This window comes from Molothrus aeneus, chromosome 19, assembly GCF_037042795.1.
Source record: "Molothrus aeneus isolate 106 chromosome 19, BPBGC_Maene_1.0, whole genome shotgun sequence".
NCBI classification, from domain to species: Eukaryota; Metazoa; Chordata; class Aves; order Passeriformes; family Icteridae; genus Molothrus; species Molothrus aeneus.
Genome location: NC_089664.1, coordinates 262,073 through 276,964, shown reverse-complemented (window position 1 = coordinate 276,964; position 14,892 = coordinate 262,073). Strand labels below are relative to the sequence as shown.

Here is a 14,892-nt window from a genome sequence, read left to right as displayed (position 1 = left end):
GGATGGGCAGATGTACATCTCAACCTACTCCAGCCTGCTGCCATCTCAGCGAGCCAGTAAAGCAGATGCATTTCTTTCTGCTCTCATTTTCTTAGTGGGATCCCTGGCTGCCTTAGACAGAGCCAGGCCAAGCCTGGAACACTAGCAGGTTCCAGATATGGGCTAATGGAAGGATGCATCTATCAATCTCCTCTGGAGCAGGCAGAAGAGATGTGGTCACTGGTGCTCGAAGACTCTACACAATAACTTCACACAGCCCCCCCCCTCCAAATCACCCAAAATCATTGAAATGTATGGGGGGGACACACACACTGAGAAACCCCACTGACTCCTTCCACATCCCCCAGCTAAAACCATCACTGCCACAATGGGCCCCCGTGCCTACAAAGGGGCCGGTTCAAAGTCAACGTCTCCCTTCCCCTCCGTCTGTATATGAAAGGACAAGGAATGCGTTTGAGGGCCGGGGGGGGGGGGTGTGGAGGGGGGGGGGGGGAAGGGGGGGTGGGGATGGGGGGGAGGGGGGCCTGGGAGGCTTCCCGGGGGATGGAGAGAAAAAGTAGGTTGGCAGGAGGAGGGGTCAAGCCCGGGAACAATAAATCAAAGGGAAGGGGAGTTACTGCCTAGCCAAGGAGCTTCTGAAACCCTGGGCCGCAGCAGGAGCTCGGGAGGAGCAGGGCTGATGGCTGCCATCGGGGTCCCGCAGAGAGATTTCCTCTGCCCGCTGGCAGTGGGGCAGGCAGTAGCATAACAGGCAGTGGGCAGGTCTGCCCGCACAGCACTGGGTTCAGCCTCCTCTGCAGCACGGTAAAGTTAGTCCCTTGGCAGATTGAATCCAGCCCCTGCTGGGGAAGGTGCTTCACCATTCTGGGCATGGGACCCCCGAGGTCCAGAAGCCACAGGGCTTACTCAGGGCTGCCCACGTCCGCACTACAGGGTTTTGGATCCTCAGTTCATTTTCCTGGGGCTGCCCTCCCTCCTGGAGCAGTCTGGCACAGCCAGGATGGGCAGCCTGGTACATGTCCTGCCAGGCATCAGGAACAGACTTTAATTTCAGCTCATCTATCGGGCCATTTTTTTTCCTAAGAGGAATATCATCAGGAAGCTTAGTTGTACCACTTCCCCTGACATGCAGCAGTGCCATGTGCTGGGCCAGGGACTGATGCTGGCATTGTGGATACCAGTCCCTAGATGCCAGTCCCTGGATGCCAGCTGTGGGTATAAGTCTTTGTCTGCCAGCCCTTGGGTGCCTGTCCTAGGGCATCGCTCCCCGGGTTCCAGCCGCCTCAGCAGCCAAAGCAACTGCTTCATAAACAGCATTAAGCACCTTCCCTGAGTTCCCCCGCCCACAGCCCCATTCCCATCCCGTCGCGGGGGAGGCTGCTCCAGCCTATCTCCTGGCCATATCTTCAGTGCGAGACGGCTGCAGCTCCCGGTAATCCGGGTTAATAAACAGGCAGCAGTGTCGGCAGCGGGATAACTCCCTGCCTTGCTCCGGCTGGGATCACGGGGTGCTGGCAGAAAAAGCACTCCTCGCGTTGCTCCAGCTGAAGTCAGGGGGTGCCCACCCATGCTCTTGGTACCCGCCAGTATGCAGGAAGTGGCATCGGGCAGTGCCAAGCAGAGGCTGATGCCATGGCAGTGTTAAGATGGGGAAGCTGAGCCAGGAGGGAAGGAAAGAGGAAATGACTGGAGCCGAGCCAGCCCTGGTGAAGGCCCATTGTGAAGGGCAGTGTGAAGGGAAAGTCTTTAAGACAGAAAATATGGAGCGTGCTTTAATGTGGAGCCAATGGACACAATAGTTGGGGCTGCAATTCCTTCCCCGGCAGCACACTTTGAGCTCTGAGGTCCCAGGGACAGACATGCTTCTGCAAGCCACAACCCTTCTCTGCAGAGTGAGAAAGAGGAGAGGAATGGTGAGACTGTAAGGGGCCTCGAGAGCCTCAGCTCTGTCCATGCTCCCCAAGAAGCTAAGGCTCAGTAAAGAAGACCAGGCATTAAGAGGGGCAAGAGGTGATGGTCAAGCCCTGGACCACCCCTGCTGCTGCACGATGACACTGGCATCTCGCGGCTTGTCCTCTGTACCGGGGACAAGTGGCTGCCAAAGCTGGATGGGCTGCCCTCACACCAGCCCCTGGCTCCGGTTCATGCCTCCAATATCTCCCCAAAGCCATCCAGTTTCTTGTCTAGACTCCGCAGCTCTGGGGGTTGCCAGGTGTGAAGACCCGTGGCTGCTGCTGTCCTAACACGGGCGCGGTGCCCTCCGAACAGCATGGGGCCGGAGAGGTTGCGGGGGACGTGGGTGTCCTCGAGTCCCCCGGGATTGGAGAGGGTTGTGAGGCCCCGCGGCAAGATCGGTGTCCTCCCCCTCCCAGTCTCATCGGGGCCGCCCCGTCCACCTCTCCGCCGGCGCTGGGTGCGGGCCGGCGCAGCCCCCTCCCATAGCACCTTCTCTCCGTGCCCCCCGCCCCCCTGGGGGATCAAGTTCACGCCCGACCCACCGATGCGGGGCCCAATGGGGCCGGGGCCCATCTCCATCCGACCAGGCCCGTCCCCTCCACTCTCAGAGGCCCCAGCGGCGCCCCAGGAGTGAGGCAGCGGCCGGCAGCCCCCGCATGGAGCCCTAGGGCAGCGGGCGGCGGGCAGCATGTTCAGCCCGGACGGGGGGCTGCCGGCCGCCCCCTTCGGCCTTCTGACCGATGCCGGACCTCCCTTCCCCCGCGGCAGCTTCGACGGAGCGCCCGCTCAGCCGCTCTTCTTCCCCTTCGCCGCCACCGCCGAGCCCGAGCCCGCCCGCGACCCGCCGCCGGCCCGCGCCTGGCTGCCCCCGCCCGTCCCCGCGCCGCCCGCCAAGGTGGAGGCGCGCCCGGGCCGGCCCTGCAGCCAGCCCGAGCCCGAGCCCCGCGCCGCCGCTTGCTGCGGCCCGGCCTGGCCCCCCCCGCCCTGGGCCGGCCCGGCGCCCTCCGGCCCCGCCGCCCTGCCCGGGCCGCCCTTCCCTGGCCCGGCTGCCCCTGCCTTCCCTGGCCCCCAGCTCTGCCCCTCCGCGCTGCAGCCGGGCTCCGGCGGCCCGTCGGGGCTGGGCAGCAGCGGCAGCTCCAGCGGCGCCGCCAGCGAGGGCGGACACTCCAGCGACAGCGGTGAGGAGGTGAGACCCGACGGGCCGGGGACGGGGCGGGTTGCCCTGCCCCGCTCCCGCCGTCTGCACACGGTGTGCCCCTGGGGCTTTCCTTCCCGTCTGGAGCCGCGGTTCACCGCCCCGTCGGCAGGAGCTGCCCGGCTGCTCTCGTGTACCGCCGAGACCTGCCGGTGCCACCTGTCGGGGCCCGCCGTCGGGAACCCCCGGTAGAAGCCCTGACCCAGCGCTGGGGCTCGTCCCGCATGTGTCAGAGTCTCCGCAGGGGGAGAGCCTTGGGGAGGCTGCTTTGGGGTAAGATAGGGAGTTTTAGGAACTTGGGAGAGAAGCTTTCCGTACGCGATGCGGCGGGGTCGTCCCGGGTAGCGATGTAGAAGGTCGGCTCCGGCGTGATACTCGGGGCAGCGCAGCGAGGTCACCGAGGGCTCCTGGCCACCCCCCTCAGTCCCCTTCGGTCGTCTGCGTCCCCGGCCGCGGCTCCCGGAGCTCCACGGGCACTGAAGTTTGCTGGGGCAGAGACAGCCCGGAGATGAGGGCGGGAGGAAGACGGGGGCAGCAGGGCTGGTTCCCGGCACGACTAATTTTGTGGTTTGGGCTAGTTTTAATATTTAATATTTTTCAATGTTGACGTGTCACGATCCCGCCCCGGGGAGAGCAGCGGCGGCCGATGACGGGGACTGGCCCCTGACGGGGTTGGGGAGGATTCGCACTACCGCCAGCGGGTCGCAGCTGCGGGAGGTCCCACGCCACGATCGATACGTGTGTGTCCTCGGGCCGCAACCGGCCGCTCTGGATGGGAAGTGGTCATGAATGGCATTTTCTAGCTGCGGGACGGTGATTTGGGACGGCATCCCTCCTCCACGGGAGGGATGCTCTTGAGTTTACTGGTGCTGATTATACGCCAGAAACTACTAGCCGTGGCTCGGTGATAGGAAAAACTCCTGAAGAACCCGAAACCCCGCTGAAAACGTAAATTAGGTAAAAAGCTTCATAATGACCCCGTTGACGCTGTAGGCTGTTTGGCAGGAAGGTGGGAAGCGCCTGGGTAGCCTCTTGCCAGAACCAAAGAGCTGCCTGGTAGCAAAGAGGCGCTTAAATTTAACGCGGCTCAGGGGCGCGTTTTGTCTCTCTCTTCACGGGAGTCTTTTCCCTGCTCCGTACGCAGGCGGGAGAGAGACTGGTGAGGGGCTGCCTCAGCCCGAGAGCCATGGGGAAGTAAATCGGACAAACCTGGGACTCGGCCAACGTGATCATTGGTGCTGCCTCTGGCCAGGTCAAGGAGGCGCGAGCCAGAGGAATAAAGGAACATTTCCAAGGCGGGTTGAGGCAGAGCAGGAGCTCTTGGTGTCCTTGTGCTACCCTTGTCCGCCGCCGCGCCAGATTGGGTGGAGCCGAGCAGTGTGCGTGGTCGGGGTGGGTCCTGTGTGAGCTCGGTCGGTGTCAGTGCTCGAGGGCTCAGCCGAACCCTCTTCTGCCGCTGTCCTTCGGGAACCCAAACAGACCCCGGACCCTGGGCACGACTTGTCCCTTCTCAGTGTCTTTCTGCCCTTGCCAGGATGCGCCAACCTCAGGAGAGCTGGAGCAGTTCGCCAAGGACCTCAAGCACAAGCGCATCATGCTGGGCTTCACCCAGGCTGACGTGGGACTGGCACTGGGCACCCTCTACGGTGAGGGGTCGGGGGTGGCGGGGGGTGGAAAGGCCCTTGTGTTACCCCACAGCCAGTGGGAAGGGAGAGGCCCGCGAGGGATTTGAAATCACTTGGGATAATGATTTCTGCTCCTTAACGACCTGCAAAGGAGGCATCAATCTCCAGTCCTGGGCTGGGGCTCCCAGAGGGGTATCTCCAGATCTACGGTGAGAAGCTTCGAGCTCACAGGAACTGGTTTAAAATAGCTACAGTGGCTTATTGAGACGTATTTCAGGGCTTTAAATCCCTGTTGAAGGAACAGGGAGAATGCCGTTCCTGGTCTCCCAGGAACAGGGCAAGCTTGGGGGTGGTGATCCTGGGATGCTGCTGGCGAGGAAAGCTATGTGGTGTGTAATGCCCTGCCTGCCTTGGCCGTGCAGGGAAGATGTTCAGCCAGACAACCATCTGCCGCTTCGAAGCGCTCCAGCTCAGCTTCAAGAACATGTGCAAGCTAAAGCCGCTGCTGCAGCGCTGGCTCAATGAGGCGGAGAACACGGACAACATGCAAGAGGTGCAGGGCTGAGGGGGCTGGGAGCCGGGTACCTGCAAGCCCTGAGCCACAGATTCTCCTTCCTCTCCCACGTGCTTTCAGGGAGAACAGAGAGGAACAGAAAGCATCTTGTGGCACAGCACCATCTTGCTGCATGGCTTAAGTCTGGCTTGAGGGCAAACCACTGGGTATCACCTCCTGTCAGGCCTGGGGGGAGGAAGCCCAATCCCCCTGCAGACATGTTGTGGTTGTGACAGCTCCCATTTTGAGTAGCCAGGTCCTGCTGGAATCTCAGATAGACAGATTGTGCGGCTTGCGCTCCCTGGGGGGGATGCAGAAAGATATGTCCAGCCTCACTGCTGGCAGTGCTGGGACACTGGGAATGGCCCCAGTCACAGTGGAATGATGCTCAATGGAGAGTCACAGGGACACAGTCTGTGCCCCAAGCTCTGCAGCCAGCTACATGTGTTCCAAGCCTGGTGGAGACTCTTCCACCTGGTAACTAAACATATTCCCTCTCTCATTCCCAGATGTGCAATGCAGAGCAAGTACTAGCCCAAGCCCGGAAGAGAAAACGCAGGACCAGCATCGAGACCAACGTGAAAGGGACGCTGGAGAGCTTCTTCCGCAAGTGTGTGAAGCCCAGTCCCCAGGAAATCTCTCAGATTGCTGAGGACCTCAACCTGGACAAAGATGTAGGTTGGGAGGGTGGGGAGGATGGATGCCCTAATGATGCCAGCTCCTGAGAGTTTGATACTTTAGCTCAGAGCAAAAATGAAATACACATGAAGAGATGTAAAAAAACTGCCCTTTAGCTGTGCCAGACAGTTAGGATATATATGGCTCATCAATATGAAAAAGAAAAATCCACTTGGTTCCACAGAAGACTTTGGTTCACAGATTTAACATTTAAAACTTCAGAGAGACAAAAATAGTTCCCAGACCCAACTACAGGCATCTGTGTTTGTGTGTATGTACATAAATATGTCAAAGTAATCGATAAAAGTAATCATTTGATACTAATTTATCTCCTAAGAAGTTGATTTTTGATCCCAAGAACCTACATGGATAGTTACAATGTTTTTCTTCTGAAATGGAAATGTACCAGAAGAGACAAACCACAACCCACTAACAATGCACAAGTTTGCACACTGGCTTCATCTGGCTATGCTACCAGCCTTTGGAGAGCAGCCTTTCTTTTGATTTGTTATCTTCTTTCCTATTTAACATTTGCCATTTTTGTCATCTCTCAACTCTGGAAGCAGTGGGAAAATGGTCATGGCTGAAGTTTGTTTCAGCTGAGCCTAGCTAGGAGTTGTGACAGGGAGGGGGCTACACTGGCAGGTTGGGGTGCTGTGGAGATGCCACCAGCAGAAGGGTCTCCTTGTCACCCACATGGTGTGCCTGGGTCAGCCCTTATCCTTCTCTGTCTCCCTTCCCACAGGTGGTCCGGGTCTGGTTCTGCAACCGGCGTCAAAAAGGCAAACGGCTGCTGCTGCCCTATGGCAACGAGGCAGAGGGGATGATGTATGACATGAACCAGCCCCTGGTGCCCTCCACTCTGCCCATCCCAGTGACGTCCCAGGGCTACAGCCTGGCACCCTCCCCTCCTGTCTACATGCCGACCTTCCACAAAGCTGAGATGTTCCCACAAGCGCTGCAGCCTGGGCTCTCCATGAGTAACAGTGGCCACTGAACCAGGGGCTGTGGGCTCACTGCAGGTGGGCTGGTGCTCTGAAGCAGCCCCCCTTGCCTTTGGCTCACACAGGCTTCTGCTTCTGCTTGCTGGGCTGATGTGTGCGGCTTTTGGGGTACAAGGGGCTGAGAGCCTGACCCAGGGATGGTGCCTGCTCTCTGCAGATGCTCCCAGCCCTTCCCTGTTATATGAGCTTACTGGTCCCAGCAGCGTTGGCCCTCGCCCCGACTTCTCCTGGGGCCAGCTCCTCCTGCCCTACTGCACCCTCTGAAGCCACATGTGCCCAGTGCTCTTGAGCCCGTACCTGGCCCCAGCCCAGCCGCTCTCCTGCAAGACGCAGAAAAAAATATTTTTTAGATTTTGGGAAGGGTGGGGGGAGGTGGCGGTTTTATTATTTTTTAAAAGGTTTTTGGTTGTAGTTTTTAAAAAGCAAAAATTTTTGTAGTGATCTAGTTTCCCAGGTGTCTCCTTCCGCCCTGTCATTTAGAGAAGGGCTGGGGTGCCATGCCCAGGGCCAATGGTTCTGGTGGCTCTGCCCACCCTCCTGGGCGGCCAGGATGAGCCAAGGGCTGGGGCAAGGGGAGAAGGGGAGCCCCCTACCACCCCTCACCCTGTGGCACAAGAGAGCTTCGCTGCTCTGTGGGGCAGCTGATAAAGCTTGTTTGGGATAGGGGGTCCTCCCCAGTGCTTTGTGCCCAGCATCACCCCCAGGCCCCCCCCCCCCGCTCTCCAGCCGCTGTCCCCCAGCCCAGCTGCCCAGAGATCACCTTTCCCTGGAGGGCCCAGCCCAGGGGGCCTACACCACCCTTTCCATGCTGCTAGCACCCCACGCCTTCCAGCCTGCTGTAGTTAATGATGATTTTTATATTTTTTGTTCTGAATCACATTCCCTCTGGCAGTGAAATAAACCTCAGAGCTCTTTGAGGCAAGAATGAGTTAAACATTTCCTAGCCTTCCTCGCATCCCTGCTCCTGCAGCCCAGCAGTTGAGGGTTGGCTGCATGCAGGGGCACAACAGGGCTGGAGCAAGGCACCCTAAGAAGGTGGACATGTCCCTATCATTGCCAGCAACATTCAGCTCTTGGCTGCCTGCAGCTTGGCCTTCCTCCATGACTGGTGGCAGCTTGGCCCTGGAGTGGTACCAACTTGTCCGGGCTGTTGCCCCTCAAAGCAGAGGGGGTCAAAAGTGAAGGGAGGGGGTCATCTTCCACTCAGTTCAAGCTACTGGTTTGCTGTAACTGCTTCTGGGAAGGTTGGAAGCAGTGTGAGCTTACTTATAGACTGCTCCAGCAGCTGTCAGGGACAGAGAAGGACTATGGGTGCAATGTAGCAGGGTAGGAAGTGAAGAGGTCTGGAAAGCTGGGGCTGTCCTCATTGTAGTATGGTGCTGACAGGGGAGGGATGGATGTTCCCATATGTGAGGTCCAGCTGAGGCAGTCTCTGGTGGGGTGATAACAACCCAGCCATGCAGGTCCATTGGGCACTGGGAGCTGAACTGGTGAGAGCGGAGATGTCTGGGGGATGACCCTTCACTTTTTCCCACCACACTCTCTCTGTTGGCTTGCTCCCAGTCCATTCTCTCAAGGCCCCTTCCCCAACCAAACCTGTAGGGAAATTTGGAAAGCTCTGTTTTTTCAGCTTGATGGGTGATAGCTGGGGTTTTGCTCTCTAGGGCTACCTGGAATACGGGCAATGAAGGCAGCTGCTCACAGGGCACCTTGGGACCCTGCAAAGGGCTGGGCTGGGCTAGATTCCAGCCTTATGGGGCAGGGCCCCTCTGCATCCCTGCTTGCTCCCCAGAGCCTCCTAGTTGCCTGCCCACAGGGTAGGGGCACAGCCACGTGTGGCATCCATTGGAAACTGCCCCCTGTTGCTGCTGCCCAGTGCTGCCTGGCACTTTAGGGGTGCAGGAAGCTGGCAGGATCAGGAGCAGGAATCTGAGACAGATGGAATCTCTCAAAGGTTTGCTTCTCTATCTGGTTTTCTGCATGCAGCCACACAAGAGCTGCAGCCCACCATGGGACCCCCACATCCTGCTACCCTGGCACCCCCTGCCCATGAGTACCCAGCATCTGTCTGTGGGCACTCGCAGCCCCTCCCGTTCCGCTTCTGGTTGACCCAGAAAACAAAGCGGAAATCGGAAGCCACAGAAGTCAGAAGAGCACAGTGTGCCCATCCAGCTGTCACCTCACTGGGGCTGTGCCAGGGAAGGGAAGTCCCCTCTGCTGACTCTGGGTGCTGCCAGTCCTGGGCACGCAGCAGCTGGCAGGGTGGTAGAGATGGGGTTTGGTAACTTAAGGGCCACAGGAAAGAAAACTGGAAAGGAAGCTTGTGACAAAAAGAATTGTTTACATCAAGGGAGTTAAAGGCACTGAGTAGGGGCAAAGAGCAAGGGATGGAGCAGTAATGTCTTGCCCCTTGTCCTGGCGCTCAGCCCTGACAGCACCACCGATCTCAGATGGGTACTTGGGATGCTTGTGGTGCAGGGTGCCCTCTGTGTCGGGTGTGCAGGGTTTCCCCAGTGCAATGTGTGCATGTGCAAGTTGCCCATGAGACTGGCTTTGCTTCAGGGTTGTGCAAGCCTCCGGAGGCTGTCAGCTCACCGGCTTCCTGTCACAGCAGGGAGGGAGTGACAAACCACAGTGTCCCTCTGCCTGCCTGGCAGCACTGAGATTGCTCTGAGAGCATCCGCTGTCCCGTGGCTCCTCACTGGCACAGTGGCACCCATGGCTCAGGGGTGGGGGACAGGAAATGGGTGTTACCAGGAAGAGGGGGATCAGATGCTGTCCTTCCTCCCTGGCCATGGGGTAATGGACCCTCCTGGGTTGATGCCCACTCCTCCAGCCTAGCCACAAATGTCACCACAGGGCCTCTGCTGCCATGACTTTGGCACTCAGCAGGTGCTGGCAGGGACATTGAGGATCATAGGAGAAGGCTAGGGAGCCCTGAACCACCCACCACCCTCCTGACCTGCCCACACCACAAGCACAGCCTCAGCAGCACTATGCCATTTATTTCCAAAGCACCTTCTGGTCCTGCCAGCACCCTGGCAATGTGTTCGGTGTTAGGTTGGGGTGATAAGTCCTGTTTCACAAGAACTGAAGTCATAGGGAGTTGCTTGAGGTCGCAGTGTGACAACAGCTGGGTTAGGAGGAGAGTGGGGGTTCCTGTCCTTGTTTCACATCCTGTGTGCAGGTGAATGCCTCACACACCTCCCACCCTTGCCTGCATTCATCCCAAGGGTCCCAGCACACACTAGGAGTTGAACCAGCTCTGCAGGTCAGGATAGAGGTGGCCATGGGGCAGGTGGGGGTAGGCCATGCAGATGGCACAGATCCGCTCCCTCCAGTCAGTGTAGAGTTTCACACTGAACCTCCTCTGCCAGGCAAAGAACTGCTGGTAGCGGCTGGAGTTCATGGTCTTCAGGAAAGTGGCCAGCTCCTCCAGGGAGCCAAAGTCGTTGACATGGATGAAGGAGTCTGCAGGAACAAACTGCTCATAGTTGGCCCTGGATGGCCCCAGCACCACAGGCACGGTGCCGGCCAGCAGTGAGTTCCTCCAGAGTTTCTCTGTGATGTAGTCCCGGTGGATGGAGTTCTCAAAGGCCAGGTAGAACTTGGACTTGGATATTGTTGACAAGAGGCAGTCCTTGCAGAGGGGCTTGTTGTTTGCTTTCCCATATATATTCACATGGAGGTACCTGGAGAGGTTTTTGTAGACTTCGGCTCTTTTCTGCGTCCTGTGGTAGTTGCTGATAACCCAGGACACCAAGTTGGTTTTTGCAGGGATGTTCACAGTGGCTGACCGGTTGGGCACAAGCTTGCCATAGGGGATGAAGATGTCCGAATCCTGTCTGTAGGTCATTACCCAGTTGAAGGTCTTGTTCCATGCTGCTAGAGCTCTAGTGTTGGAGGGAGACTCCAGGGACACCCATACCCAGTTCTGCCCTGGCAGCCTCTCCTTGGGTAGTTTGTCCCGGCCAGGCTGGAGCCTGGAATGGGGGAACACCACCACATCGGCCTGGTGCAGGAGCTGCCGCTCTGTGGTGAGCTGGCAGCCTGTGATGCTGTACAGCTCACGGCACACGTCTCTGCTGACATTGGGGACCTGCTTGGAGGGCCATTCCCACACGAGGATCATCAATGGCTCCCTGTGTTTAGACTCTTCTCCAGAGCCCTTGGAGGGGTCGAGGAAGAACCTCAAGTTCCAGAGGGTGGTTACAAACACGCCAGCAGTGACCAAGGCTTTCACACCAGGCCGTCCCCATGGTGACCATCGCAACGGCAATGCCCAGGGCATGCTGGTGGGTTGGCTATCGCGTCATCGAGTGACAGAGCTGACACCTGTGAGAGAGGAGAGGCCCCTGAGGACCATCAGCTTGGCTTGCCAGGGACGAGGGGTGATGGGGAGGCACTGTGGCCAGAGGGGGCGGAGAAAGGGCTTCTTCATGAAGCCTGGGTCTCAGCATCACCCCAGGACCCTCTGCTTCCCTGTGCCACAAAGTTCCCCATGTATGTGCTTTCACCCCAGGGCGGCCTTTGATAATGCTTTTGTAGTCCCTTGTGACCTTTGGGGGAGCACAAATGCTGCTGGGAGGTGCAGAGTTGATGGGAAGTAGCCACCTGTGCCCCTCTGCCCTGCCTGGCTGACCCCACTACAGACAGTCTTTGCTTGCTCTGTGCCTCAGCTTCCCCACCGGACACACAACCACAGTCTCAGTCCTTCTTGCTTTGCCCAGAATAGGTCAAACCTGATATGCAGCCAGACTTGCCTCTGCTGTGCACCAAAGGACAAGAGGGAATGTCCCAGTCCCACCTGAATAGCCCCATGGTGACGCCTTAGCTGCGAAATGGGGTGACTGACTCTGAAGTCCAAAACTCTGACGAGGGCCAAGTTTGGCAGCGCCCTGCCCAAGAAGTGCCCACTCACCCCAGCATTCTCCTGTGACAATGGCAAGGAAATTGCCAAGCTCGAGGTGCCCTCCCCAGGTCAGGATGCACTCCCCAGTCCCTAAGGGCATCAGGAGCCCCAGCAGGCTGGGGCCCAAACACTCATATTTAGGATGTCAGAGATACCCAGTACCCCACTGTGTAAGCACAGAGGAGAGAGAGGACAGGGAGAGCAGGGAGGACAGTGCAGCACTTGGGGCTGCCACTGGTGGGGCTTAGCTTGCAGGCACATGGGCCCCCCAGCTGTGGGATGCTCACCCTGCCAGGGTGCCCATCTGCCTGCCTCGGGCTTCTGTGGTTTAAGCAGCAGCCCTGCTGGGAGCAGAGCAGTGGCAGAGGTGGACAGGGAGATGGTTGGCTGCACTGGGGACTAGCCACCAGCTTAAGCCCCCTCTGGAGGGCTGGTCCCACGGCAGGGCTCAGAGCATTCAGTACCACAGGTGGTTTCTCCTTTTGTGGAAACCTCTGGAAACGTGTGGGCTGCCTGAGCCCTGCTGCCAGCTGGGGCTGAGCCAGTGCCTCCAGTATTGGGGTCTCCTGGAAAACAGTGCCCTACTTTCCCACCCACTGCAGCACTGCAGCTTGGCTGCAAAAAAATCCCTTCCCCACCTTGGCCCACTCCATCTGTCCTGCTAAAATGCATGAGCTAAGTTTAAGCTCCAGACAAATCTGGCATGGGAAGCAGAAAGGGATGGGAAAGCATTGCTGGTTCCCTGTACTGCACATCAGTGCTGCAGGTCTCTGTCCCCAGCAGCAGGAATGTTGCTTCTGTTTTGGGGATGTTGCCCCCATTTTGGGGATGCTCTGAAAGGAAAACCCCTGCTATAGCAGTGGCAGGGGCCAACCCATTTCTCAGCCCCTCTCCCCTCAGTGGTCAGTAATGTTGGACTCAGACTTACTGTGGTGGAGGTGTGCGAGGTGCCAGATTCGTCTGCCTGGGTGCTGCTGGGCTGGGGCACTTGAGGGCTTCCTCTTTTTTCAGTTTTGTCTTGTCCCAGCCCCACAGCAGGTCCTTCCTGCCCCATGTGTCAGCTGGCACACCCCGCTCCCAGCACTTCCCCTGCACTGTGCTGGGGGGTGGGTACCCTGTGACTGGGTGGGTGCCCCATGGCTGGGTGGGTACCTTCTGGCCAAATGGGCACCCCATAGCGGGTGCATGGCCCAGAACAAGATGGGTGCCCCATGGCTGGGTAGGTGCCCTCAGCCTTGACGAGGTGCCACCCATCTGCCACCCGCAGCTTAGTTGCAAACAGGATATCAACTCCCACTGACTCATCCTGAAACCATCAACTAACAGCCCCAAAGTGCCACTGAGCTCTGGGCACTGTCCTGTCTGGGATTTTTCCTGCCAAAAGGGGCAGCAGGCACGTGTGAGCCTCAGCAGTGTGTACACAGAGAGCTGCCTTCTCTGCCCCTGCCCTAGTTCTGCTCTGCTCTCTGTCCAGCGCAGTTTTGTCCTTTGCTGGCATTGCTGTTCAGGACCCAAGTCTCCATGAAAGCCCTGGCAGGCAAAATGAGATGGGGAAACTGAGGCAGAGGCAAGAGAGGAGCATTGAGGTGTGCAGCACTGTCCCTGAAGCTGGTAAGGGTATGTCCTACACCTTGGCACACACAGAGCTGGGAACAGGGCTCCAAACTGCTCCCTGGGGGTTCTCAGGCTGCTCCCGTACCTCTGGGGTCTGCACTCTCAATCCTGCTGGCTGCCAACCTCTTGGGATCCCTGTTGGGTACAATGCCATGCCACCATGCCACAGTATATCAGGGCTCTGTGGTTTCACTGACACCCCAGGAATCCTCAAAGGCCAACTGCAGCCCCAAGGGAGGGTGTTCCTTCTTCCACAGCCATGTCCATTTCCTGTCATCTTTTCTCACTCCTTTTCTGCATTTCTTCCCCTGCATGACTGAGAGCCCAGATACTACAGTCCATTCCCAGGGCACCATTCTGAGCCTTGTCTGTCCCAGCCTTGCTGCCTGTGGTCAGTAGTCCCTGCCTGGCTGGAGTATTCAGCATCATCCTGCTGCTGCCCCCTAGCTTGAGAACCCAGGGCCACATGGGCTGGGGCCATTCCCCTCCATGGAGGACAGCACTGGAGACAGCATTTCCATAGGGTATTGAGGATGGCTGGTAGAGCAGCAGGGAGCTTTTCCTTGGCACCCAATAGCTATCATGTGCGGGTGCTGCCCCAAGACACCCTGTGTGCATGGACAATGCCCTGGGAGGACTTGCAGCCAGTGGATCCATACACCGTGACCCTGTGGACAAAGGGACATGGCTCTGAGCCAGGCAGGGAGCCAGGGCCAGTGCTGTCTGGGTGGGTTGGGCAGAGATCAAGGCCAGAGGCCAGGCCATGAGACCATCAGGAATGCTGGACAGCACCAGCACAGAGCAGAGAGAAGTATATGTGTGTGGGTACTGCCATCTGCAGATGACTTCATACAGAGACAGGAGCCTGGCCACCCCACAAAGGAAGTCCCCTGAGAGGAGCTTAGGGGTCCATGTTCCCAGGTCTTCAGGACCTTTTGTTCATGGAGGAGATGGGCCACAAGGTCTTTGGAGCTTCTAGACCAGGGAGGGGTTGGGCCTTGGGCATCAGGCCCTGGGTCCTTGGAGGATTTTTGCCACAGTGTCTCCAGGACTGTGCTGTCTCGTGGTGCACTGCTGGGTCTGTCTCTTGCTGGCTTCTTGGGGTTTCCATGGCCATGCCAAACAGAAGAGCAGTTGTGAAGCTCCCCAGGACCCACCCAGGGGCAGCAGGAGGGAAAGTGCAGGAGACCCAGGTCAGGGCTTTGACCCACCCATGGGTCCCCACACTGTGCCACTCCAAGTTGGGACCGACTCTGCTGCAGGACAGGGGCTTGGAGATGCTCCTTGTGTGGGCTGTGGGCAAACCATGCACAATTCTTTGTGAGGAGTCTAGGGTGACTGCATCCTTCCTTCCC

At 58.3% G+C, this 14,892-nt stretch overlaps 2 protein-coding genes across 2 annotated transcripts; one reads left to right on the top strand and one right to left on the bottom strand.

Moving 5' to 3' along the window:
• The first annotated feature begins 2,644 nt into the window (after nucleotides 1-2,644).
• Nucleotides 2,645-7,004, top strand: LOC136564787 (POU domain, class 5, transcription factor 3-like). Its single transcript, XM_066563053.1, has 5 exons — nucleotides 2,645-3,142; nucleotides 4,686-4,797; nucleotides 5,199-5,329; nucleotides 5,839-6,003; nucleotides 6,753-7,004. Exons 1-5 carry the CDS (start codon nucleotides 2,645-2,647, stop codon nucleotides 7,002-7,004), a joined length of 1,158 nt encoding a protein of 385 aa, XP_066419150.1.
• Nucleotides 7,005-9,996: 2,992 nt separating this feature from the next.
• On the bottom strand, nucleotides 9,997-12,904 carry FUT7 (fucosyltransferase 7). Its single transcript, XM_066563055.1, has 2 exons — nucleotides 12,852-12,904; nucleotides 9,997-11,346 (listed from the first exon to the last, which is right to left on the bottom strand). The coding sequence occupies exon 2, from the start codon at nucleotides 11,300-11,302 to the stop codon at nucleotides 10,259-10,261; it is 1,044 nt and encodes a 347-aa protein (XP_066419152.1). The 5' UTR covers nucleotides 11,303-11,346; nucleotides 12,852-12,904; the 3' UTR covers nucleotides 9,997-10,258.
• Nucleotides 12,905-14,892: the final 1,988 nt, after the last annotated feature.

What these genes read in the sequence shown, in the direction of transcription:
- LOC136564787 (XM_066563053.1), top strand. Translation starts at nt 2,645, where the DNA reads ATGTTCAGCCCGGACGGGGGGCTGCCGGCCGCCCCCTTCGGCCTTCTG. An exon ending in CCAGCGACAGCGGTGAGGAG is followed by an intron (nt 3,143 to 4,685) that starts GTGAGACCCGAC and finishes TGCCCTTGCCAG; the next exon opens with GATGCGCCAACCTCAGGAGA. An exon ending in ACACGGACAACATGCAAGAG is followed by an intron (nt 5,330 to 5,838) that starts GTGCAGGGCTGA and finishes TCTCATTCCCAG; the next exon opens with ATGTGCAATGCAGAGCAAGT.
- FUT7 (XM_066563055.1), bottom strand. Translation starts at nt 11,302, where the DNA reads ATGCCCTGGGCATTGCCGTTGCGATGGTCACCATGGGGACGGCCTGGT.